The sequence below is a fragment of the Platichthys flesus genome, chromosome 6 (genome assembly GCF_949316205.1).
Source record: "Platichthys flesus chromosome 6, fPlaFle2.1, whole genome shotgun sequence".
In the NCBI taxonomy this organism is placed as follows: Eukaryota; Metazoa; Chordata; class Actinopteri; order Pleuronectiformes; family Pleuronectidae; genus Platichthys; species Platichthys flesus.
In genome coordinates, this window is record NC_084950.1 from 10,191,331 (window position 1) to 10,214,798 (window position 23,468).

Consider the following 23,468-nt stretch of genomic DNA (forward strand, 5'->3'; position numbering starts at 1 on the left):
ATGCCTTTTGGTGGGTTGAAAGGTTTGAAGGAGCAGGTGTTGAAGCCTGGGAAGGAGGAGGTGAAGAGCAGTGTGGGCGACTCTATGGGAAAACTGCAAAGGTGAGTGGGTTTATGTGGAGAGTGGTTTTGAGGGATGTTTCATCCACACCCCACAGTTTTTTCGAAGATATTGTTCGACTGCATGTAATAAGGTTAGGCTTTTCACTCATTGTCCGTGTATTACATTCACAGTGGAGATTAAAACAACTATACGAGAGCAGAAATATCTAGTGTCACTGAGCCTGGAGGCGAGCCCATTAAGCCCAGCGTGTTCTTAGAGATCCTGACGATAAATAAATATTTGATTCTTGTGCTTGCCAGGCAATCCCTGTGATGCAATCAGAGATTTTATTTTAAGACATTGATACATATTTCATATCTGATGCATATGTCACAGTAGGACGTGTGTGTGTGCTGGAGGTGGGAGCCTTCATATAGAATGGAATTTAAGGGATAAAACACTTAGATGGCAATTGCCTGGAAGATGAGTTTTGTGTGTGTGGCATTAATATGTATATGCTCTGTCATCATTTAGAAATACAGTAATCCATTATGAAGAAATGAAACATAAGAAGAAATTAATAATAATAACAATAATGTTATAAAAATGTCCCCATCATTTCGGATTTACGAAATGTAATCGTGAGTTTTTTTTACTCCTGGGTAAATTATTTTGTATTGATGCCAAAAGATAAAAGTGGTTTTAGCCGATATCAACATGAGACAGATTTAAATAAGATAGCATTTTTTATTAGTTTCTTAATTAATCCACCAGCTTACAACATATTTACAGCCTGATCACATGAAGTCAGTGACCAGACAGAAGCTGTTAATGCTTCTTTGCTGCTTTTTGAAAATATCATCTTCGTTTTTTTGCAATTTATGATTTACGATTTTTTTTATGATTACTACACCCTTTCTCTGAGTAAAAAGTGTAATGCATATTATCTCTGAAAGGATTATTTTATTTTGAGTACAGCGATGCGTGCTGCAGCTGTTTACATGCTGCTCTACAGGTGACATCGACTAACAGGGCTGTTTATTCGAAGACAAAGGAATTAAATGTCAATTATCAGGTCCATGTTGAATAAAAGTAAAATGTAGCTGAAGCCTTTTTAGTCTAATTTGACTACAACACAGACTATTTTTTTTACCCATTGCTTTTATAACTGACATTGTTTTAAAAATCTTGGGCCATTTTAACTCATGATTATTTACTTTTCCAGTGCGTTAGTCCATAAATACATAAAATTACCAGTTGACACTTCTGTGAGCATTGGTTGCTCATCAAATACTGAGATAATAAAGGCAGGATTTCATAACTTGATAACAAAGAACTTCCCAGTTTCTTGCTAATATCTGTCCTGGTGGACGAACTGCATAAGAGGTCTTCTGCAGGAGGATGAGAGCATTGGAGCAGCGACATAGTAAAAGAGATGGGTCTTTGGTTGTGGAGCAGGTGCTGAAAGCAACCTGATCATGGCAGATCTGTGACCCTTTACCTTGCGTGTCATGGCCTCCCCTCCTGCCCTCTGCAAGAGAGTGCAGAGACTTGTGTTACTCTGCTGTTTGGTTGCCAAAAGCAACAGGACACGACATTATCAAGTGAATAATGCAGAAATCCTTACTTGACTTGTGGCCAAATTCGGATATCATAGAATTTAGCCACAAAAGACACTGACAATAATAATTTTTTTACTTCAGGATACTCGGATGACAAATACTGTGTTCCCTGCTATTTGCTCCTAAGGAAAATAGATGGGAGCAACGTAGAAGAAGAGGACAATATTGAGCTGACAGAGGATGGGCGCCCCGTGCGATCAGCAGCACTTCCTGCCCCGCTGGTGGACTGCAGCTGTGGCGGTATCCCTAAACGATACATCATCGCCATCCTCAGTGGCCTGGGCTTCTGCATCTCCTTTGGCATTCGGTGCAATCTTGGTGTGGCCATTGTGGAGATGGTGAACAACAACACTGTCTATATCAATGGGACTCCAGTGCTTCAGGTACTCACAGGACCCTTTGGTTTATAGTTTTTGAAGACATTTTACAAATAGTGACTGTCTGGCCTTCACAGACTAAATTATAGGTTACTTAAAATAAAACAACTATTTTTTCTCAGTCCCCATTAATTCTATCAGGCTGCACCAAATCACACACACCTATAGAAATTAGTCCCCTAAGATCCATTGATTGTTTCCTGGGAAATCTGAACATTTTGAGAAATGCCAGATTTTCCTAGTTCCTGGATCTGCCCGCTGATCTAGATCCAAGCCAAAAATGAAATGAGTCCAATCCTTTTGTATTGAATTGAGAGACTGTGTTTTGCTGATTATGAGTTCAACATTGCATTTTTAATTTTGAGACACATATTTTCATCTTTTAAGTTCCTCATCTTCCTCTATAAGCCATTTTTCTTTCTCCTTCTGCAGATGGCTCAGTTCAACTGGGATCCAGAGACAGTGGGGCTGATCCACGGCTCCTTCTTCTGGGGCTACATCGTCACTCAAATCCCCGGTGGCTTCATCTCCAACAAGCTCTTTGCCAACAGGTCACTCACTGGCTTCACGGCTGATTGTGATTTCCCTGTAGCACTGTTTACTCAGCTTTACCAACTAAAGAGACTGTTTGACAGAAAGAAACTAAGCTATTTTATGGTGATGACGATTTGACTCCGGGTTTTTGTGACAGAGATTATTCTCTTTTGTCTGACACATTTTGAACAGAGGATTAATCACTTCTGTAAAATATTGTTGTTGTTGGCTGCCTCGGATACAGTGCAGAGGAAAGTGATGATGTTGATGTTGAAACAGTTTGATAAGAGTGAGGGGTGCTGAGTCAGATGATGCTTTGAGTCATGGTCACCACAGGCCCAGATCAAATGTTAAGAGATGATCACAGCAAAGGTCTATAAAACCAAATGAAGGTGTTTTTTTGGGGGGGGTGGGGGAGCACCTGCGCAGCGACTCGCAGTTAAAGGGTTAAAGCTGTACGGTGTGGTGAGCGGTGCTGATGGAGCAGATAGCGGTCCTGTAATGAAAGCTTCACAGGAAAAGAGGACACGCCACTGACAGAGTTAATAATGAAAGATCCTACCTCTGATTTCTCTCGGCAACACCAGCCACTGGAATATTACAAGTGTCACTTACACACTGTTTTGGAAAAAGAGGAGGACGGGGGGATGAGGTGAAGGAGAAAAGAGAAGGGAGCTATGTAGCACGGCGGTGATGAAGCAGAAACTTGGGGATTGAAAGGGATGTCTTTATCTCAGCCGGTGACCGGGAGAGGGATGAGACGTGTCTCATTGTGAGGCCGACTGTCAGATATGTGGAGATATACAGGATCCCAATATCACATATCTTTCAGACACTGGGTTTCATGTGTTGTTGTGTTTTTACCTCTTACAGACAGATCACAACACAGTTAAGGTGGTAAAGTATTGCAGGACTGTGTTATATCTTAAATGAGTTGAGAAATTAAATATTAAAACAGATAATTTCTCTTTAATTTCCTGAGACAAAAAAATTATTTTCACTTTTTAGTTTCACTTTAGCTTCGCTTCTGGGGTTGTCCTCATGTCGTCCATCCTTGTATAGGCTACCGTCATTATCTTGCTAGCTTAGCACAAATAGTTGTGGACTGTCTCAATGAAACAAAAAAAGGTTGGCTAAATACTGTCTTAGTATTTAATGGTGGTTGCAACAAATTGTCTTTCTTGCACTTTTAGTTCACATCAAACAAATTTCATATAATGTTATCAATCAATAACCTGTGGAAGGACCCGAACACAGCCATGCTAGCTCCCTCCTTTCTTTCTTATCTTTACGCTAAGCTAAACTTAGCCAACAACTTATTCCATCGTGACTAAGCATGATTCCAATAACTATTCTTGTTTTCTGTGAATGATACATGTGGACGTTGATGTTTTAAGCTCTTCTCTTTTTTACACCAAATGTTTTGCTACAGGGTGTTTGGGGCGGCCATTTTCCTGACCTCAGTGCTGAATATGTTTATTCCAGCAGCAGCAAGGGCTCACTACGGCTGCGTCATGTTTGTCCGCATCCTGCAGGGCTTGGTCGAGGTAAGACAGAAATGTTGGAGGCAAATAAAGGAGAATGCACACTGGGTCACTGAAACAATGGTTCCACATTCGGGGAAATATGAATATTTGTTTTGTGGTGAGAAATAAAATCAACATTCACAACTGTAGTATAAATGTGAAGCAGTAAGCATATATCAGCAGTAGCTGGTTAACTTATCTTAGCATAAACCCTGAACACGGTCCCCCAAAGTTCATACAATCTACACTGGAAAATCTCTAGGGCTTATATTCAGCAACATATTTTCTCATTTAACATATTAAGATTTCAGTGTCAGCTCAAGAAACAAAATCTAACATCCTCAAAACAAAACAAACAAGTGTTTCCCAAAATATAGACAACGTGTATCAGTGAATTCCAGGCTTCATCCCAAGTCAAGCTTAACTTTGACCTTTGACATCTTCCACGACATGTCCCTCCTACAGGGTGTCACCTACCCAGCATGCCATGGGATGTGGTCCAAATGGGCACCACCTCTTGAGCGGAGTCGACTGGCCACCACTTCATTCTGTGGTGAGTGATATTTCTGTTTCTTCCTCTTATGGAAAATGCTCCAGAAAACACCATGAATCAAAACCCTCTTAAATTGACATTAATTGGACATAGCCCACCTGCGTCCTCTGACTGAGGGTCTCCATCTCCTGTGCGTTGTTCACTGTCCTAATGCTCCCTTCCTGCCACATTAGAAAACACATTAAAACAGCGTCTCTGTCAAGGCACTGCCAATGGCTCATTTCAACGCTGTAACACTGAAAACAGTGTTATTCAAACCTTTTTTTGGTCAGTCTTTTTTTGGGTTGGTGAAAATATTGTGATCTGACTGAAAAGGTTTACAGAGATTTGAGATACGATGTTTATTTCAGACACATTTTCACGCTACAGTTTCGATTGAATTCGCTACAATCACATGACATTAATTTTTGTTTTTTATAAAATGCAAAGTTGTGAAAAGGAAATATAAACAAGAGACAACATCCTTTTTTATTTGACATTTTTGTCCTTGGTTCCCAGGATCCTATGCGGGAGCAGTGATCGCCATGCCTTTAGCTGGAGTGCTCGTTCAGTATGTTGGCTGGTCTTCAGTCTTTTACATCTATGGTAAGAGAGATCTGTTATGAACACACACATTAAAGAGGCAAAGGTCCAAAGAATGAAGAGTCCAGAGTCGTAACAGTCCAGAGTCATGACAACCTTTCAGGGTATACCTAATTCAATTGGTGCCACTTCTTAGTAATCTTAATAATTTTTTTGTAAATGGTCAGTAAGTAAATGTTTTCTTTTGACTATTTAATAACTCAGGTTGTTTCACATATGACTTGTAAGCCTTTATTGAAATACAATTTTCGACCGGCTAGAAAAACCTTTTAGGAATCTGGTCAAAATTACATTTAGTAAATACTTTATAACGTTTATATTTCATGCTTATTCGGGAAAATGTATTTGACAGAGGAGCCCGAGTTTGATTCATAAAGCCTCCGTCAGCCATTAATAAAGCTACAAGCCATATATGTTCACGTTGATTAAATACCCCTGGGTTCATGACGTCCTGATCCCTGACTCATGTTGCTCTGTGGCAGTTACACTTAGTCTGCTCTGCACAATAACTGCTATCTGAATTGCTTTTGAGTTTGATTAAACGGATTAACACTCGCACAAAATTTATACCTCGCCAAACGTGTTTTAATAAAAAATCTACTCTGCTTCTGCTGTGATACAATCTCTTGATTTATTGATGTGAATTAGCATTTTCCTGTCTGGGGCTCCGTGACTCATGCCTTACTCATTTAATTTTAATAATGAAAGTTATTGCAGCCCAACGAGGGTCTGGGGTTGTTTTAATTAGTCTGTCCTGTCCTCACGCTGCTCGGCAACACTTTACAGAGCCGTCACCTCAAAGATATGCATCTATTAGTGCACGTGTATAAATTCATCTGCTCTCTTGTCACTATCTTTTCATGAAAAGGAGTTTTTGGGATCCTGTGGTACATACTGTGGCTCCTGCTGGCGTACGGAAGTCCTGCCGAACATCCCACAATCACCGAAGAGGAGCGGATGTACATCGAGACGACCATCGGAGAAACAATCCACCAACTGAGTGCAACTGAGGTTTGTACACACAGTGTTGAACAGTGCCTTGCAACTGCACACACACTGCATCGATGACACACGCTGACATCTGTCCGTCAATCACAGAAATTCAAGACTCCATGGCGTCGATTCTTCACCTCCATGCCCGTTTACGCCATCATCGTGGCCAACTTCTGCCGCAGCTGGACCTTCTACCTGCTCCTCATCAGCCAGCCGGCTTACTTTGAGGAAGTTTTCGGTTTTCCCATCAGCAAGGTTGGTCTCGAAGTGTCGCCAAAGTAATTCCACCATCAGTGAGAAACATCCATGATGACAGATTGTTTGTCACATTCACCATGTACTGTCCTGAATGTGTGACCTGTCGACAGGTGGGGATCCTGTCTGCTGTCCCTCACATGGTGATGACAATTGTGGTCCCTATCGGGGGTCAGCTGGCTGACTACTTACGCATCAACAAAATCATGTCGACCACAAATGTGAGAAAACTCATGAACTGTGGAGGTACGTGATGGTAAACTAGAAGCAACACATTCTTTCTTTCTTGACACTGGAAATCCATGACTTGATAGGCTGCTATCTCTTCTCCTTTGCCACATATTTTTCATTAAAAGTTTTTTTACGATTCCATTGTGAACGAGTCAAGCAGAATCTATGCAAGATACTTTTAAACCTCAGACTCACTGATTCAAACACTTAGATGCACATTTTGTTTATTTTACGCACTAATCTCCTCCATGGTCTGGTCCTGTGTTTCCTCAGGTTTCGGGATGGAGGCCACTCTGCTGCTGGTCGTTGGGTTTTCTCACACTCGAGGAGTCGCCATCTCCTTCCTCGTTCTGGCTGTGGGCTTCAGTGGATTTGCCATTTCAGGTATTACAACATCTGCAAACAAAGATAAATCTGTGCCTCAACTGAAATCTGAAGTGTTTAGTTTGACTCCAAACAGAACTAAAGCAATTAAGGTTTTGCTTGAATGCTTTTTTAAAGTTCTGTCATTTCATCTGTCTATTTGATTATGAAAAAATCTAAAATGAAAATGCAGTACTTTTTCTTTGGATGTAACACTGTGTCCATGCCTCATCCTGCCAAACCTTCTCACTGTCCTCTCTTTTCACCATTTTATAGATTTACAGATAGAAATGTGCAGTCGGAACTGAATCATATTCAGTTTTACAAAATACAGAAATCTTTTTTTTCACATTAATCAAACACCGTTTCGTGTGCTCTGTGTTCAGGTTTTAATGTCAATCATCTGGATATTGCTCCTCGCTATGCCAGCATCCTGATGGGTATTTCTAACGGTGTTGGAACCCTCTCTGGGATGGTGTGTCCCCTGATTGTTGGAGCTTTGACGAAACACAAGGTACATGTGATTCTCAACACTTTTACTACACTATGTAATATATTAGCATATGTTTATTAGTTGTTTGCTCATATTTTGATTGCAACTGAATATGTTTTTACATAGGTCAGTTGTTGATCTCATATTCTACAGAATTTCATATTCTGTTGGAATTCTTTAATGTATTATTAATTATTGTATGTTTGGTCTGTGTATTAAAACAACGTCTGAGACTGAAACTCTGTCCTTAGATTTCCCTCATTAAATAAAAATAATACTTCCTTCTTGGTTCTATACTTAACTTGTATTTATAAATAATATAGCTGTGAAATGTATTACACACACTGCAGCTGTAGTATTTCCAATGCCATTAGTAATTCAGAGGCTTTACAGAGCTCATCCTCAGAGCTATATCATCATAAGATCACTGACTCCATTCATCTCCCCCACAGACTCGTCTGGAGTGGCAGAATGTCTTTGTTATTGCGTCCATGGTGCATTACACAGGGGTCATCTTCTATGCCATCTTTGCCTCGGGAGAGCAGCAGGTCTGGGCCAACCCCGAGAGCACAAGTGAGGAAAAATGTGGCATCATTGATGAAGACGAGCTGGCTGAAGAGACAGAGCTCCAAAGCGAAAACCCTGTGGCCCCCAAAATGAGTTATGGCACAACAGACAATTCATCTGGCCGAAGACATGGCTGGAAAAAGAAGAGAGGTGTGACCATGCAAGAGGAGGAGGAACATTGCGGGAATGGGGACTTCCAGGACGGGTACCAGTGAGCCTGGACTTCCTGAGCACTGGAATCTGATCATAGATGAATTTCCCACCTGTGGAATGTCATCGACATCTTTGAAGAAGCAAGAGATCAAACGTACCTCAAGACTGCTCTGTTTTTTTTTTTGGGGGGGGGGGGGGGGTGTCAATGTAGCATTTTAAATGTAAAGTTCAACAATCCACAATTTCTAGAAAACAATCATATGGGAACAGAACAATTACAAGGGCAGGCAGTGGAACACAAACCTCTGCCAAGGTCGACAGTCTCCTTAAATCCAATCGAGCTGTGTTGAATTGCACACCCTCATAGACACCAATCCCCTTAATATGCCCCACTTTAAACATTCATGCTTTATCCCCTGGAAAATAAGTGAAAATGTCAAAACATCTTTGTCCGGATCCAGGACGAAATGATATGGGTTCTTTCTTGGCCCACGTCCCATCCTTCCTCCGTGTTTCATGGAAAACTGTCTTTTAGTTTTAGAGTAATATTCCTGACAACCAACCAACCAACCAACAGGCAGACATGGGTGAAATGTAAACAAATAAAATGCTGAAATCAAATGTTATCTTATAAAAATCCTGCTTGAGCAAAATAAGAAACATCTACAAATACACAATGAAATCAGAAGTTGAACATTAAATCCAATTCTACATATACTTTAAACAAGTATTCTTATTAATAGACTAAAGAAGTGACATCAAACATCCAAACATCCATGGAGAAGCGGCTTCAATCCAGACTTGATTTCCACCTTCATCCTGTGCTGATCGTTCTCCGCCTGTGCAAACGTTTACTGGACCTTATGTAGCTTTCCTCTGAACATGTAAATAGTTTTTGACATTCTTCATGTCCGCTATGCAATGTGAATGTAATAATGGGTTTGACAGCAGACCACAGTGTAAATGTTATGAGCCTTCTTGTTTGTTGGTTTTTGCTCGTATGTATTTGCTGCTGCTGAATGATTACACTCTGTCACCGCTCGCCTCCCCTTGTCCATCAGATCTCAGTTCTCCATCCATTTGTAAGGCGCGTCTTCCAGCATTTTATCAGCTCCATTATTTATAGTGTGCTGAGCTCATAATGGGCTGAAATGGATGGTGACATAACTCTGTGAAGCTTTTAGTGTAACTCTATTTATTCTTTTGGTGTTTGTCTTTTTGCAACCCCTCAATGTTTGATACATTGAGACCCAGAATGTTTCCAAAAAACGCTGGAGGCTGATGTTTCACTTTGATCCTAGAAGAGTAAAGAAGTTCACACTCATTCTTCCTCAGCACTGCTAATGATGAGACAGTAGAGTATGATCATATTGTTTGAGGGGGCTTGGATTTGATTTGCACTTTACTTGAACACACCACAGATGTAATGAACAACATTTCTGTTCTGTATGCCGAATGTTTAGAAACATAAAATCCATCGAGAGCGTCAAGGTCCTGGATTTGTCATGTGACTTGGTGTATTCAAAAACATATATATAAATGATTTATCATCAAATGACAAATTGTTCTGTTGATGTAAGGGGAACCTGTACCAAATTATGATTTTCTGCTTCTCTTCTCCACTTCTCTGAGACACTTTCTCTTTGTGCATGAAGAGACATCTGTGTCTATAACAGTGCATATTGTAAATAGGCACATATAATTATTAACTAGTCCCCTTGACATAACAGTGAAACACCACACCACTGACTTCAGACACGTTTTTTAATGGTCAATCGCTTTCCACTGCCTTAAGTTAGTATTGCACCAACAATGCTACTGACCGAACCTCATTATAAAGGAGACATATTATGACTATATTAGGGTTCGTAATTTCAGTTAGTGTCTTTACTTGAATGTTTTAAATGCTCTAATGTTAAGAAAAGGTCTCACTTTCCTCTAACGTGCATTGCTGCAGCTCCTCTTTTCAGCCTCTGTCTGAAAAACGTCATGACATCATGATCATCTGGATGTGTCAGCCGTAGTACTGACGAGGTGTTTCAGGAGTTTCAGTGTTTTCTGCTCATAGAAACAATGATAAAAGTGGTGATTATAAAGTAACTTAAAATATTTGCTAATTAGCAAATAACCCTAACCCTAACCCTAACCCATACCTAAATGTCTTAGGACGAAAATCTGACTGTGAAATCTATAAAACAGTTGTTAAGATATTTCAGTCTGGAATCAAAGTGTCCTCTCTGGAGCCACAGAGGGGTAAATAACTGAGAGGCTAACAGGCTGGTATAAAACTTTCCCACTCTAGTGTAGGCCTTCAGTTCCATTATTATAGTTTTATTTTATTTGATTGTTCCCTTCACTTCATCTTATTTCTGAACTTATTCCTCACACAAAGCTGCCATGAAGTCAGTGTCACGTCTAGGTTAACTCCTCGTTATCTTCTGACAGTGTGAGCTATCCCTAACACGGCCTGTTTTTGTTAGCGTGCCTAGATATTCCAAGGGCTCCTCTGGTTCCCATCACTCTGTGGTAAACATCCTTTGTCTTATCTGACTTCATCCGTCTGCTTCATTTTCACCACGAGGACGATAATTACTGTACAGGATCTTCCTCGCCAGAGTCAAACTCGCGCCTCACATATACACGTAACAGTTCCAAATCATTTCTGTGCATTTGGTGGTCAATGAATAGTGTATTGATTATTTCCTCTTGCATGTTGATGATAAAGCTTCAAGGCCACGGACTTTGTTGCTGGTCCCGACCCTGCTCCTGCGTCCTTGAGCGCATGTGGTCGATTATGTCACTCGCCAGGATTTGTTTCTGTTGTTCTCACAGTGTATCTGGAATGAGAAACATCACACTGAGGTGAAAGGAAAGACGATAAAAAAAAGACCAGATCTAGTATGCCCCCTGGTCCTCAAGAAACTAAATTAAAAATAGTTTTAAACCTCATCAATACTTGTGAGAACCTCGACTACTGTACGTGTCCTCCGCTCCCCAGCGGACGCCCCTGCCAGCTCATTCCTCACATGCTGTCAAACACAGACCACATAGTCCACAAACAGCCAATGGCAAAGGTTCTGTTTATTTCAAAGAGACTTCTGTTGACTCAGAAGGGCCTTTGGATTGAGCAACAACCCATCAATGATTAAGCTTTTGTTTTTTGGGGGGGGATGAATTTAGGATTATAAAGACATCAGGGGAATTGAATTGCAGCGTGCATGCTGATCTTGGAGTGCACAAAGACACCAGGGCCGGTCCACTGAGGTATGAAGGTGCCAATATCAACAAATGTGGCGTAAACTGGCCGTGCACAGGCCAGTGACAAGATAAAAGGACTTCTACCATTTCAAGGACGATTACCACACATTTTAGTTTTATGTGATAGCCTCAATTTCCTGGTATGCTGATGGAAATATACTGTGAAACAACCACGAAAATGATTTGACACACAAAGCACATCATCCTCCTGTATTTCTATTCAAAGATTTAAAATCACATTTTAACTGTTGGACTTTGGACTGATAGCAGCTCATCTGCTCAGCTCAGATGTTTGTGTAATGCCGATGACTGGATGTAGGCTCCATGTGTGATGTTGGTGTATGTGGGTGGGATTTGTGACCCTCGGCTGTTAAGAGGGAATTCATTAGGAAGACTCTTGTCTTGTTATGATAAAGCGGGATTTTTTTCCTCTTCTTGTGTTTAGTTCGGGGTGGGGGGGGGGGTTTTGACATGGACAGTTTAATTAATAACCACCATCCATTTCTCCCTGACCTCAACTAGTCACACATGTTCTCACTGGAAATCCAGATACAAGCGACCGTATGTTCCTCAGCGGCTACTTATGGAGCTGTAGAATCACACTGTGGATAATCAGAAACCAGGAAAGAAAAGGAACAACTGGTACCAAGCAGGGATTGAGTATTAACCGACTGGAATAAGGTAAGAACTGCAATATTGAGGATTTATGTATTTCATGTTCACGAACCTGTGACTTCCTATGAGCTACTGGCGAGCCTCTGAATCTGACAGGTGGAGAGGTGCATGCTTGGCTGTTGTGTGGGCTGTAAATGTGGACTGGAGTTTTTTTTTCCATAGACCTTGTGGGCTGCTTTTCTCCTCTCAGGGGAAATTACGCTGCGTTGATTAAAAAAGAAATGTGCCAAGTGAGGTCCACACAAGTAATGTTTCAGTAGAGGACCTTGTATAACTTTGAAAACATGTCTGTTATTCATGAAATATAAGCACATCTACAGTGCAGCTTTTACAATAATATTAAAGGAGTTGTATGTGCAAACGGAGACTTTAGAAGATTATATTATTTTCAGAAAAATTACCTTAAAAAGACGACCATCTTTAGAGATACGTGCTATCAAGCGGCCCCTACAGACGTAATGTGTACTGGATATGGAATGGAATAAGACACACAATATATTTACTGCTTAGTCAGAGCGTAGATAGTAAAGTCTCCTGTCTTGGCGTTTTCTCTGGGAGGCCTCGCTGTGGTCTGACTTCCATCCCCCACCTCTCCGCAGGCAGCTACCAGACAGATCCCCCCCTGTGTGGGTGAGGAGACCTGTCTGGTGGGTTGATGTGGAGACACCCGGGCTGATGTTTAATTACTCTGTGGCGCAGGAGTGCTCAGGAGATTTGTTTCTCTTGTTACCATGTTCCACAAATACATACATTTTATGTTCTTGTTACAGCAGCTAACAGAGGGCTACCACGGTTCTGCGGCACGGTGCAAATCTGTGTTTTTTTTTTCCTGTGCTGGTGCCCGACGACCCTCCTGAATGAATGAGTGGGTGGGTCCCGACATCAATGTGGTGGGGCCGCTGCAGATCCCACCCAGCGATGAGTTCTCCATCTCAGAGAGCGCCCACTTGTTTGGTAAGTCTGCTAGGCCGAAAGTAGCTCATTTGAAGAGCTACATGCTAATATTGGCATAGAAATATAGTGACATGCTGTAGGTTGAATGGGAACAAACTAGTACTGCTAACACACTGCTAAGGCTCGTGTGAATAGTGATACTTGTTTTGAAGGAAAACTGAAATCTTGACCACATTATGATTCTAGATCGAAAGGCATCACAAGAATTATTACAGTTCTTCAACAAACTTTCACAGCAAACCGTCCAATAGCTATTGCGACATTTCTCTCAACCACAAGCGCCAACCTCATGGTGCTGCGAGAGGAGACATGCCATGATCATCACCACCATTACTTGGGTGCTCCCACTGGAAACCAGTTACTGTTATAGTGATCCAGTCTAATTGAAAGGAATGGGTTGGAAAAAAAGAACAGAAACCCCTGCCTACTACACAATTATACTCCTAAATGATGATGTAAAGTGAAATCAACAGTTTCACATTATACATCTCTGGTATGAGGATGAACTTTAGAAGGCTGTGGTTTATTATTACAACAACCAATCAGCTACCAGATGCAACAGGCTGATTATTCAAGATCCACCATCAACCGACCAGAAGCAGTTGTAACACTATGTGCTGCAGTTGAGAGGGAAAGCAGAACGTGAAATACAAAGCTAAAATAAACTGTTCCTAAAAGGTAATAAACTATTAAAAAGAAGGTAGATAACAGTTGCATCCATAAACTCGTAAGTGTGCACATGTTCCTCATACTAATTACATAGACAAACAATTTTCTCAGTAATCTCTGGCTCACAAATCCAGGCACAGCGCACAGTAGCAGTCCGCCGGTACCATCGCCCCAATCGGGAAAATGACTTTAAACATTAGCCGGCTACTTGTAATTATGTAAAGACATGTGATTTTTCGTGGTTAATGAGTAGCCGCGCCAACCTTTGCTCCCCTTGGGATTTCTCAAGCAAGCGCCAGACCGGCTTTGTTCTTCATCAGCTGTTCTCACGTCTTTCGATGACGAGTTTTCTCCATTAGCATAAACGAATGGCGGACGATTTCTTTTTAGTCGGGCAAGAAGAAAGGACTGACCCACAGAACAGAGGTGCACTGGGGAGATCAGAGAGTAGAGCCTCTGACAAGTGTGTCTGGTCACACTGAGATGAGCATGGTCCAGAAGAAGTCCTCAAGAGGTCAGTGATACGTAAAGTTTACAGATATTGAACTAGTAGAAAGAGTAGCTGCTTGTTTTAATGCTAATCTTTCAGTTCAGTCGAGGGATCATTGTTTTAAATTCTCTCCTCATCGCCCCCCCCCCCCCCCCGGACGTTTTTAAAGGAAATGTCATGTCATGAATTCTATACCAGCTGGGAAATCAGTAAAGCTGAAACAACATAATAGGATCACATGAACATTCGTGTATCAGTTTCAAAATTGCCAACTTGTTTGGAGTGGAGTTACATGTCATTCTAAAAGACACAGTGTGCCCTGTGCAAGCCAGCCGTTAATCATTTATGGGTTTATAGTATGTGTTGTGTGTGTTGCCGACTACTGCTGAGCCCGTCTCTTCTCTCACGAGTCCTTCAAATCAAACCAATAGTTTGGTTTTTTTTATCATAGTTCATGTTTCAAGGATAAATGTGTTGAATGTTGATCAGGTTTTAAAGTAAGAGGCGATAAATGATAAAAAATTCAATTCTAACTTGATTTCCTTTGCTATCTGGCTGATATTTTCTCTTCAGCGGCATCAGCTCTTATTTCAGTAAAATAATGATATTAAAGCAACATTACACAATATCTTTATTACCTCAGCCAATGAAGTGTGTCTGTTGGTTGTTTTGTTTGATTGTAAGCAAGAAACTTAGCGGAAAGATTAGTCACGAGCAATATTTGCTAAATTTAAAAATACATGCAGATTCATATGCACAAAATGTAAAAAAAAAATCACTGAGGGGAAAACGGAAAACATTATAAAACAGAAGCAACACAGCTTTACCTTAACACACCCTATGTCCAGCATTCAGGCCACCAACACTTATGATATCATGATATAACTATATACTGTATATATCACTGATTAGATTAAAAGTTGATAACTCTAAGTCTACAATGCCAGGAAAAGAGAGGGAGTTACGAGGACTCCAACTGACCTCCCTTCCTGGTTGGTGCAGTCCAGGTTTTATGATGTTGAATCATGTACATGTTGCTGAGAGTGAAAGTTCATTCATGACCTTGAAAATGTCAGTTTAATATTTACTCAAGGTCCATTTACAACTTTTTTCCTAAGCTTTCTACAACATTTTATGATCTTTCTCAACACATCAAATTTGCAGTCACCTGAAATCCAAATTTATGCCGTGTGATAACAACTTGCCTACCTCAACCTGCCAAGGAGGAAACCAGAGCTATTTATTCAAAAGCTCTGAAGAAAGACATTGTTTTATTGATCTTTTTTCTTGGTCAAACTTATGTTATTTATCCTCCTCCTCCTCTTGTCTCAGATATTCTGGCAGATCACGGCAGTTCGCTCCTGCAGGATCCCGACGTCTTACCCTTCACCGTCTACCCCGGCATGCAGTACCCGTCCATGGAGCCAACCATGCCTCCCGCACCATACTACTCCAGTCAGAACTACTACCCCCAGTACAACGGAGACGAGTGGTACTCAAACACAGGGATATATGAACTGAGGAAGGGAGCCCTGGAGGTCAGCTACGATGCTGAGATGGAGGACACGTCTGCTGTGGTGTCCACCGTGTGCAAGAGGACCCGGCACATGTCGCAAGCTGGACGGGTCAAAGGGGAGGAGCTGTGTGTTGTGTGTGGGGACAAGGCCTCTGGATATCACTATAACGCTCTCACCTGTGAGGGCTGTAAAGGTGAGATTGGAAATCAAAACATACACACATTGAGTAGCAGGCCTGTAAAGAAGTCACCATGAATTCCTTTGTGTGTGTGTGTGTGTGTGTGTGTGTGTGTGTGTGTGTGTGTGTGTATGTGTGGCACTCAGATGATAAAGTTAACCACTTTTCAGGGATATGATTATTTTCTTCATTGAACAAATATTTTCGCTTAATCAAAGCAATAAATTCCTGCCCTAATTTATCAAAAGATGATACAAAATAACCAATTAAACCCAACATAACATTTCAAGTCGCTATTAATTCAATCAAGACTTAAAACTGGTCAAGCTTTGAATTAATCAACTAATAAATTCGAAGAACACATTTGTGCACAGTTGTGAGTATTTTTGTTCAGTTTTATATGATTTTATCTGAGCCAGGCCGCATTTGCACTTTTTAAAGCAAACGTCCCGTCCCAGTCGAGGCAGTTTACATATGAGCAGGATGACATTTGGCCGACATTCCAAAATTAAGTTAATGTGTGTAGCTGTTGACTTTTAGGGGCCAGCCATGACAGGGCCGCTCGTATCTACAGTCCAAATAGAAGCTGGTGAAGAGGAATATGTGGACAACATGAATATTCTCTGTGTCTGCAAAAATAAATACATGTCTGATTAAATCATGTTTAGCTGCTACCGCTGACATTTTGCTGCTGATTCCATGTTCAGCTACAGGCCAAGGAACATGAAGTTTAACAAACCACTCAGGCGTGTCCCAAGTGAACAGATGACACTGTAAATGAGGAAATATCTCACTTACACTTTACAACCACGTAAATGTTCTCCACCTGGTGACAGTAAGGTTGTGGCCTTTAGCGGCTGCTCCCCATGTTTTATGACACTGTGAAATGTGCCGTGATTCCTGCCAACTGCAGGGTGAATGGATATGAGTGTAATTCCACACGGTGAGGTTGGACAATGCCTGGAGGGCAGCGGGGCCTGTCCTGCCGTTTGACGGAGAATGGGCTCAGGTCTACCTGGTACCGCTGCCAGATTGGGTTCCCTCTCAGCTTTCTGCTGCACAATGCAGGAGCAACCTGAGCTCAGTTACTCTAATGCATGACATTGTGCTTAATGTTGGATGTCAGAATGTCTAATGACTGTTCCAACGTTATTGTGTGTGTGTGTGTGTTGTGTGTGTCTGTGTGTGTGTGTGTGTTTGTGTGTATGTGTGTGTGTGTGTGTGTGTGTGTGCATGTGTGCGTGTGTTATAGGGATTCTCTGTGTGACATAATTAGAACAGTGTGTGACCTGTGAAACTGTAGTTTTATTTATTGATTAGATTCTTTACTTTTGAATATTTGTGGTTTCAAGAAAAAAGGCAGAATCTGCACTGTGGTGGAAGAACCTTTATTTTGAAAAGCATCATTATCGCACCAATTAAAAAAAATACTCAATTGCATTGCATAGGTATGAATTAATTATCAGGCGAATATTCTCAAAGTATCAACATATTAAAATCAATGATGCAGAAAGTATATATATTCTATTATTTAAGGATTATGATTATTAATATGATTGAATAGACCTCTAGGGGATTGAACCACTGACCTTCTGGTTGATGGATGACACGTTCTACCTCCTTAGCCAAAGGCAACCATTAATACAGCATTAATATATAAGCAGCATTTTAAGTAGCTGGTGGAGCTACTTTTTAATACTGTATCTACTGATGGATGGTGTAGAAGAATCTATGATAATTCAAAAAAGAAAGTAACTAATTTAGACGATTTTAGTTTTTTTAAAGATACATTTGTGTTTGCTCTATAAAACGGAAATAAGTACTTGATGAACACTTGATAAACACTTGAAATTGATAGTTAAGTTAAGTATTAGAGCACTGAACGTTACTTTCCATCACAACACTATGGAGCAACAGAATATAGAATATACTACTGTATGCATTCAATTTCTTTATGATAGTGCCAAATGTCTTGGCTTTGACCAGCATCTTTTTGTACCAGGCACATAACAATTCTTTGTCTTTCCCGTGCGCAGGTTTCTTCAGACGGAGCATAACAAAGAAAGCGGTGTACAAATGCAAGAATGGAGGAAACTGTGAGATGGACATGTACATGCGCAGGAAATGTCAGGAGTGCCGGCTCAGAAAGTGCAGAGAGATGGGGATGCTGGCTGAGTGTGAGTATCCCTGCTCGTCCGGAGCCTCTGGTGCTGACGAGGCTCTGAACATTCACGTTGGTTAACCTGATGACATGTTTCTATTGACTGTCATGCATCGATTCAAACTGATTTGCAGCATTCACACGAACACCGTCTCTTTAGTTGGTGAACCCCCATTTTCCCCTCTGACATGGGCTGTTTCATTTTACTGAGGATTGAATATCACATAAAAGTCAATGGAGAGGGCCTGGTTTTGTTGCAGTTACAGGAATAGCAGCAGTAGACAGACACCTTACGCTTCATAAAAAAAAAAACTGACAATAAAAGAAATTTACTCCAGAATTATTTTGGTCTCAAAGGTCTCAAGTATGAAGTGTTCCACACATTTCTGCGACTCTTCAGGGGATTATTAGTTGCTGGGTCCATTACGAGCCGTCAGTTGAAAAGAGCAGGAGGATAGACTGGACTCCTGTTGCTCATAAATAGTGCAGGGAAGCCGTGATGAGTATTGCAGGGTGGCTTTCACGACTTCACCTGCAGGCAACAAATTAAACCTTTTAAGTGTGAAAAGACCGATGATGATTTACTGGAGACATCGATGTTTTATCTCTTTCATTTCTTTCCATTTCTTTCCTCTCTCCGAATCACTTCTTTTGTTAAAAGGGGACTATCTTTCTTTTTGATTGAAATTAACAACAGAGACATGGAGATGTGAAGGGACTGCATTTCTTATTATCAGACGTTATGGGACGATGGACTTGAGAGGCCAAAAAAGGTTGCGAGGCCAATGTGACCTTTGATCTTTTCCCACCCAAATCGTGTCAGTTATCGTTTATAACTGCATGACACGGCTGTTGAATGAAGAGGTGAGATCTCTTCAACATACATAATGAAGCCCTCCTCACTGCTGGCAGGTCTGCTGACAGAGATCCAGTGTAAATCTAAACGGCTTCGGAAGAACACCAAGGCGTCGCCGGGACAGTCCACTGGAGACGAGACGGAGGGGGTGGACAACACAGACAGCAAGCAGGTCACCTCAACCACCAAACTGACAAAGGTCATCACAAATACACCGATTTTGTCACACACATTGTGATGGAAAAGTGTGCGTCACTTCTGAATGACTGATTTTTTTCTGTTTTTTTTTTAATTCAGGAAAAAGTTGAAATCAGCAAAGCGCAGCGGGCCCTCATGAAGGTCATCGTAGATGCTTATAACAGACACAAAATTCCTCAAGACGTGGCCAAAAAACTGGTACATTACCCTTAATGTTGTTTCAAACTTCATACTCTATTCTGATTAATGTCATTAATAATGTCCACGGATGTGCTGTTTACAGGTTGCAACAGAGAGTTGCACATTAGTACCATGGCCCTGAAGATAAATAAAACAAATAAAAAACCTCAGCGACAGGCATTTCTCCATTAGAAGTTAATGCTGTTGGGTTTTCTCATTTGCAGTTATTTGCCTGTCAGGGCCACCCTACATGCATCAGTACAAACATCAGACTACTGGTGCTCATCTGCTAAAGTTTGCACTCTAACATGTTTAGGAGTGGATTGTTAACATCATCATAGATAAGACCCAGAACACCAGCACCACACTAATGGTGTGAACTGTTTACTGCTGTGCTTCCCCCGCAGCTACAGGACCAGTACAGTGCCGAGGAAAACTTCCTCCTGCTGACGGAGATGGCAACGAGTCAAGTTCAAGTTCTGGTGGAGTTCACCAAAAATATTCCAGGTATTTTTGATTGTTTTCAGATGCTGTCGAATACAAATGGTTTTATGAATGTATCTCAAACTGGAGACCATTACACCCTCTGGTAGTTGCCTCGTTATTTCTTTCTCACAATGTGTGGTATCGTCTCTCTGGCAGGGTTTTTGTCTCTGAATCACGAAGATCAGATCGCCCTGCTGAAGGGTTCGGCTGTGGAAGCCATGTTCCTGCGCTCGGCTCAGGTTTTCAGCCAGAAGATGCCCAACGGACACACAGAGGTTTTAGAAGAGAGGATACGCAAGAGTGGTGAGTCAGCGGATGTAGTGGACCTGAAAATGTCTGTTTCTGTGACGCACCAGAGTTCTTACTTAGCACAGTGTGAACTAGAATAGAGCTCATAGGACCACCAAGGCCCAGCAGTCCCTTTAAATCAACCTGAACCCGCATGGATCCGCAACAAAATTCCAATGGGCTCTTCCCTGACCCACACCACATCCATCCCCTGGGTTTTTATGCTAGTTTTTGTATAATGCTGCAAACGACCAGCATCTGTACGTTCATCAGCTAAAATCTAGTGACACCTGCGCATCAAACCACAGAATGTTAACTCCTGATTCACGGCCTTCAAGCCTCCTGGGCCTTTGCTCCACCAGCTGCAGCAGGTTGAAGGTGCAGCATCCTGGCAGTCGTGGTTCCACCTGCAGTCAAGCTGCCAGGTCTGCTCGGATCCTCCTTGAATAATTGATCTGCCTGATCTGTCTGATGCAGGTGGGAGACGTGTGCTGATCTGTTGATCTCCAGTGGGGTGTGGGTTACACGCGCACACACACCCGCACTGGGTATAGTTTCACTGCTTTTAGATGTGTGTGTGTGTGTGTAAGTGTGTGTCCGTGTGTGCAGGGAAACTCACAGCCAATTTTAACCAAAGTGGCACTAGGTTGAATTCATTAAACCCTCATATATGATGTTTCTGCTATGGGAAGTTATAGTTCTCATAAACAGCCGTCTCTCTATCATAAGTCAATCAAATAGTTGATTGAGTGGTGGTTTAAAAAAATCCTTGATATGTATGCGAGGTGTCATTGTGTCAACCAGGCTGGACAGTTAGACAGGCAGCGGCAGTGATGGCAAGTGTGTGTGTGTGTGAGTGTGGGTGTGTGTGGGTGTGTTTGGGGGGGTCCCTTGGCACTTGGCTGGCGTGAATAGTAGGGATGGGAGATATTCACACTAAAGGCCAGTCTGGGAGAATCAGGGAGCAGAGCTGTCTGAAGAGACCATTGTTTCCTATCAGCACATCTAGAATGCTATTGTCCACTTCTCTCCCTCTGAGCCCCACTGGCATTTCTGAACGCTCGATGATGGGTCCGAGCAGACAGACCCCCACCCGCCCCTGTCGGTTTGAAAACTCAATGCAAACATTTATAATCAAATAGAGGGTTTAATATTAAATCTTTATTTACTGTTGAACCATTGTAAGAAGAGAAGTTGATTTGATATGAGTGTTAACATTAAAAGAACAATACCTGAATGAAATTAGCTCTTACTACAGTGACCTGTGCTCCCAGTTGTGTTTATAAGATTTGTTTGGTCTTTGGTCAGAGTTGTGTTGTTTTTCGGTAAAATGACACCAAGCACAATACATGAGTTTATGTGTAGTGGTAGATCTGCTTCTGAACCTTTTGTGTAGAAAGTATTTAATTGTCTCGGCTGTGGATGATCATTCAGGATGTAGATGAATAATGATGCAGATCAGAGAGGACTGTCGATTGACTGTCCCAGCTCAAAGTACAGATTGTTGTGCAAGACAAACTCCACTTTCATTTCCCGCATCTCATTCTTTAGATTAAGTCTTATCTCCATCACTGAGAGTGTATTTTCACTCCGTTTGTAACTTCTGCCAAGGAGGCTACTTGTTGGTTTGTAATCAAGATTACACGACAATGACCGTAAAGATTATCACAAAACTTGGATGGAAAGATCTTTCTAAAAATATTTGGATCATGGTGCAGATCCAATAAAAATGATTTTCTTTCCACAATGGGAGATTGAGTGTTTTATGACCTTTTCACCATTTTATCACAGAATAATTAATGGGTCTTGATGAGTTTATTAACATTAGTTCAATATAGTGCTGAGCGATGACAGTAGATTTAAAACTCAAACTGTTGTAAAACTTCATGAGACAGAATCTCATGTGACAGTTCTGCTACTGCCGTTTTCTGTTGTGTGAGTTGTAACCACGAATCCTTACTTTAATCGAGTTTGAATGTCGTGCTTACGAGTGAATTTTCATTTTTAGTTTAACTATCCCTTTAGAGACAGCTCTTAATCCAAGGTCTGAACTCAACTTTTGAGTTTTTAAAGACAGCTTCTTGTTCATAAAAGAAAGAATATAAAGAATATAATAAATTGTCATTTTCTGCAGGTATATCAGAGGAATTCATGACACCCATGTTCAACTTTTACAAAAGCATCGGGGAACTCCACATGATAGAGGAGGAACAGGCTCTCATCACAGCCATCACCATCTTAACACCAGGTATCAACGACTTCTTACCCCCAGACAGGCTGTGTCACTTTGTGAGCTGTTTAACTCAACATCTACAATCTTTGATCCCCTAAAAGACGTATCACTCTTCCCGTCTCCAGATCGTCCCTTCGTGAAGGACCAGCAGGCTGTGGAGAGACTTCAGGAGCCCATGCTGGAGGTGCTGAGGAAGCTGTGCGTCCTGCAGCATCCGCAGGAGCCGCAGTACTTCGCTCGTCTCCTGGGCCGTCTGACGGAGCTGAGAACACTCAACCATTACCACGCGGAGATGCTCACATCGTGGAGGATGAACGACCACAAATTTACCCCCCTGCTCTGTGAGATATGGGACGTGCAGTAGGAAACGGAAAGAGAGAGATGACATTTAGACCTGTGAGACAAAAGTCACCATTCAACTACATGATGAAGGAATTAAGTCCCTGCAAAACCTGTGTTGCAGCACCTTGATATGTAGGGACTCTGTGAGTTCAGATTATTGCTCTACTCACACCCTCATTATGTCTATTTACTCACACATGCAGAGGAACTTGAAATGATGGAGGTGTTTCCAGCAGAGGAAACTGTTCAAGGGTTTGGCTGAAGCAGATTAAGACGTCTAACTGCTGTGGACATCATGTTAAACCCTCATGTAAAACTTCATGTAAAACATGTTGAAGGCCCGGCGTGATTCGTCAGGCAAGTGCAAACACTGGAACTCATTCAAAGCGAAGGGGTGCTCATATCAAGTGTAAGGGTTTTAGACGACATTCAGTTTGATATTAGCTTTGTTTATTTTATAGTCGTAAAAGAAAACTTCATACAACTTGCTTCATTTAAATGCTGTAAATATGCAAATGTTTTATGTTCTGCCTCAATAAATTTTAAGATGAAAAAGTAAAAGATGAGGCTTGTTTTCATTCATGTTTGTACAAAGGGAGGAACCAGCTTTTTCAATGAGGAGAAGATCTAGAGGTAAATCACCTGGTACATGAGAAGAATTATGATATGATTAATAAATTAAACTTAGGATC

The 23,468-nt window shown here is 41.4% G+C and overlaps 2 protein-coding genes across 6 annotated transcripts; both read left to right on the forward strand.

The window, feature by feature from the left end:
- Nucleotides 1-9,740, forward strand: slc17a8 (solute carrier family 17 member 8). 3 transcript variants are annotated; one of them, XM_062390184.1, is made up of 12 exons: nucleotides 1-101; nucleotides 1,792-2,047; nucleotides 2,474-2,592; nucleotides 4,008-4,122; nucleotides 4,567-4,654; nucleotides 5,153-5,239; nucleotides 6,105-6,247; nucleotides 6,335-6,484; nucleotides 6,598-6,730; nucleotides 6,989-7,099; nucleotides 7,465-7,592; nucleotides 8,024-9,740. In XM_062390184.1, the coding sequence occupies exons 1-12, from the start codon at nucleotides 1-3 to the stop codon at nucleotides 8,351-8,353; spliced, it is 1,761 nt and encodes a 586-aa protein (XP_062246168.1). In that variant the 3' UTR covers nucleotides 8,354-9,740. The 3 variants fall into 3 exon arrangements, with proteins under 3 accessions (XP_062246168.1, XP_062246169.1, XP_062246170.1); XM_062390185.1 differs by having other exon boundaries at nucleotides 6,105-6,238; XM_062390186.1 differs by lacking the exon at nucleotides 6,335-6,484 and having other exon boundaries at nucleotides 6,105-6,238.
- A 2,247-nt stretch (nucleotides 9,741-11,987) lies between these two features.
- nr1h4 (nuclear receptor subfamily 1, group H, member 4) lies at nucleotides 11,988-23,337 on the forward strand. 3 transcript variants are annotated; one of them, XM_062389677.1, is made up of 10 exons: nucleotides 11,988-12,230; nucleotides 12,995-13,178; nucleotides 15,670-16,047; nucleotides 18,069-18,209; nucleotides 19,106-19,248; nucleotides 19,347-19,445; nucleotides 19,835-19,934; nucleotides 20,070-20,216; nucleotides 22,336-22,449; nucleotides 22,560-23,337. In XM_062389677.1, exons 2-10 carry the CDS (start codon nucleotides 13,082-13,084, stop codon nucleotides 22,796-22,798), a joined length of 1,458 nt encoding a protein of 485 aa, XP_062245661.1. In that variant the 5' UTR covers nucleotides 11,988-12,230; nucleotides 12,995-13,081; the 3' UTR covers nucleotides 22,799-23,337. The 3 variants fall into 3 exon arrangements, with proteins under 3 accessions (XP_062245661.1, XP_062245662.1, XP_062245663.1); XM_062389678.1 differs by having other exon boundaries at nucleotides 12,998-13,178; XM_062389679.1 differs by lacking the exons at nucleotides 11,988-12,230; nucleotides 12,995-13,178 and adding an exon at nucleotides 14,230-14,361.
- The last annotated feature ends 131 nt before the right edge of the window (nucleotides 23,338-23,468 follow it).

Coding starts and splice junctions, on each gene's coding strand:
- nr1h4 (XM_062389677.1), top strand. CDS start 13,082: ATGAATGAGTGGGTGGGTCCCGACATCAATGTGGTGGGGCCGCTGCAG. Junction 19,249..19,346: donor CAACCACCAAACTGACAAAG/GTCATCACAAAT, acceptor TTTTTAATTCAG/GAAAAAGTTGAAATCAGCAA. Junction 19,935..20,069: donor GTTCACCAAAAATATTCCAG/GTATTTTTGATT, acceptor TCTCTCTGGCAG/GGTTTTTGTCTCTGAATCAC.
- slc17a8 (XM_062390184.1), top strand. CDS start 1: ATGCCTTTTGGTGGGTTGAAAGGTTTGAAGGAGCAGGTGTTGAAGCCT. Junction 102..1,791: donor TCTATGGGAAAACTGCAAAG/GTGAGTGGGTTT, acceptor TTTGCTCCTAAG/GAAAATAGATGGGAGCAACG. Junction 2,593..4,007: donor AACAAGCTCTTTGCCAACAG/GTCACTCACTGG, acceptor GTTTTGCTACAG/GGTGTTTGGGGCGGCCATTT.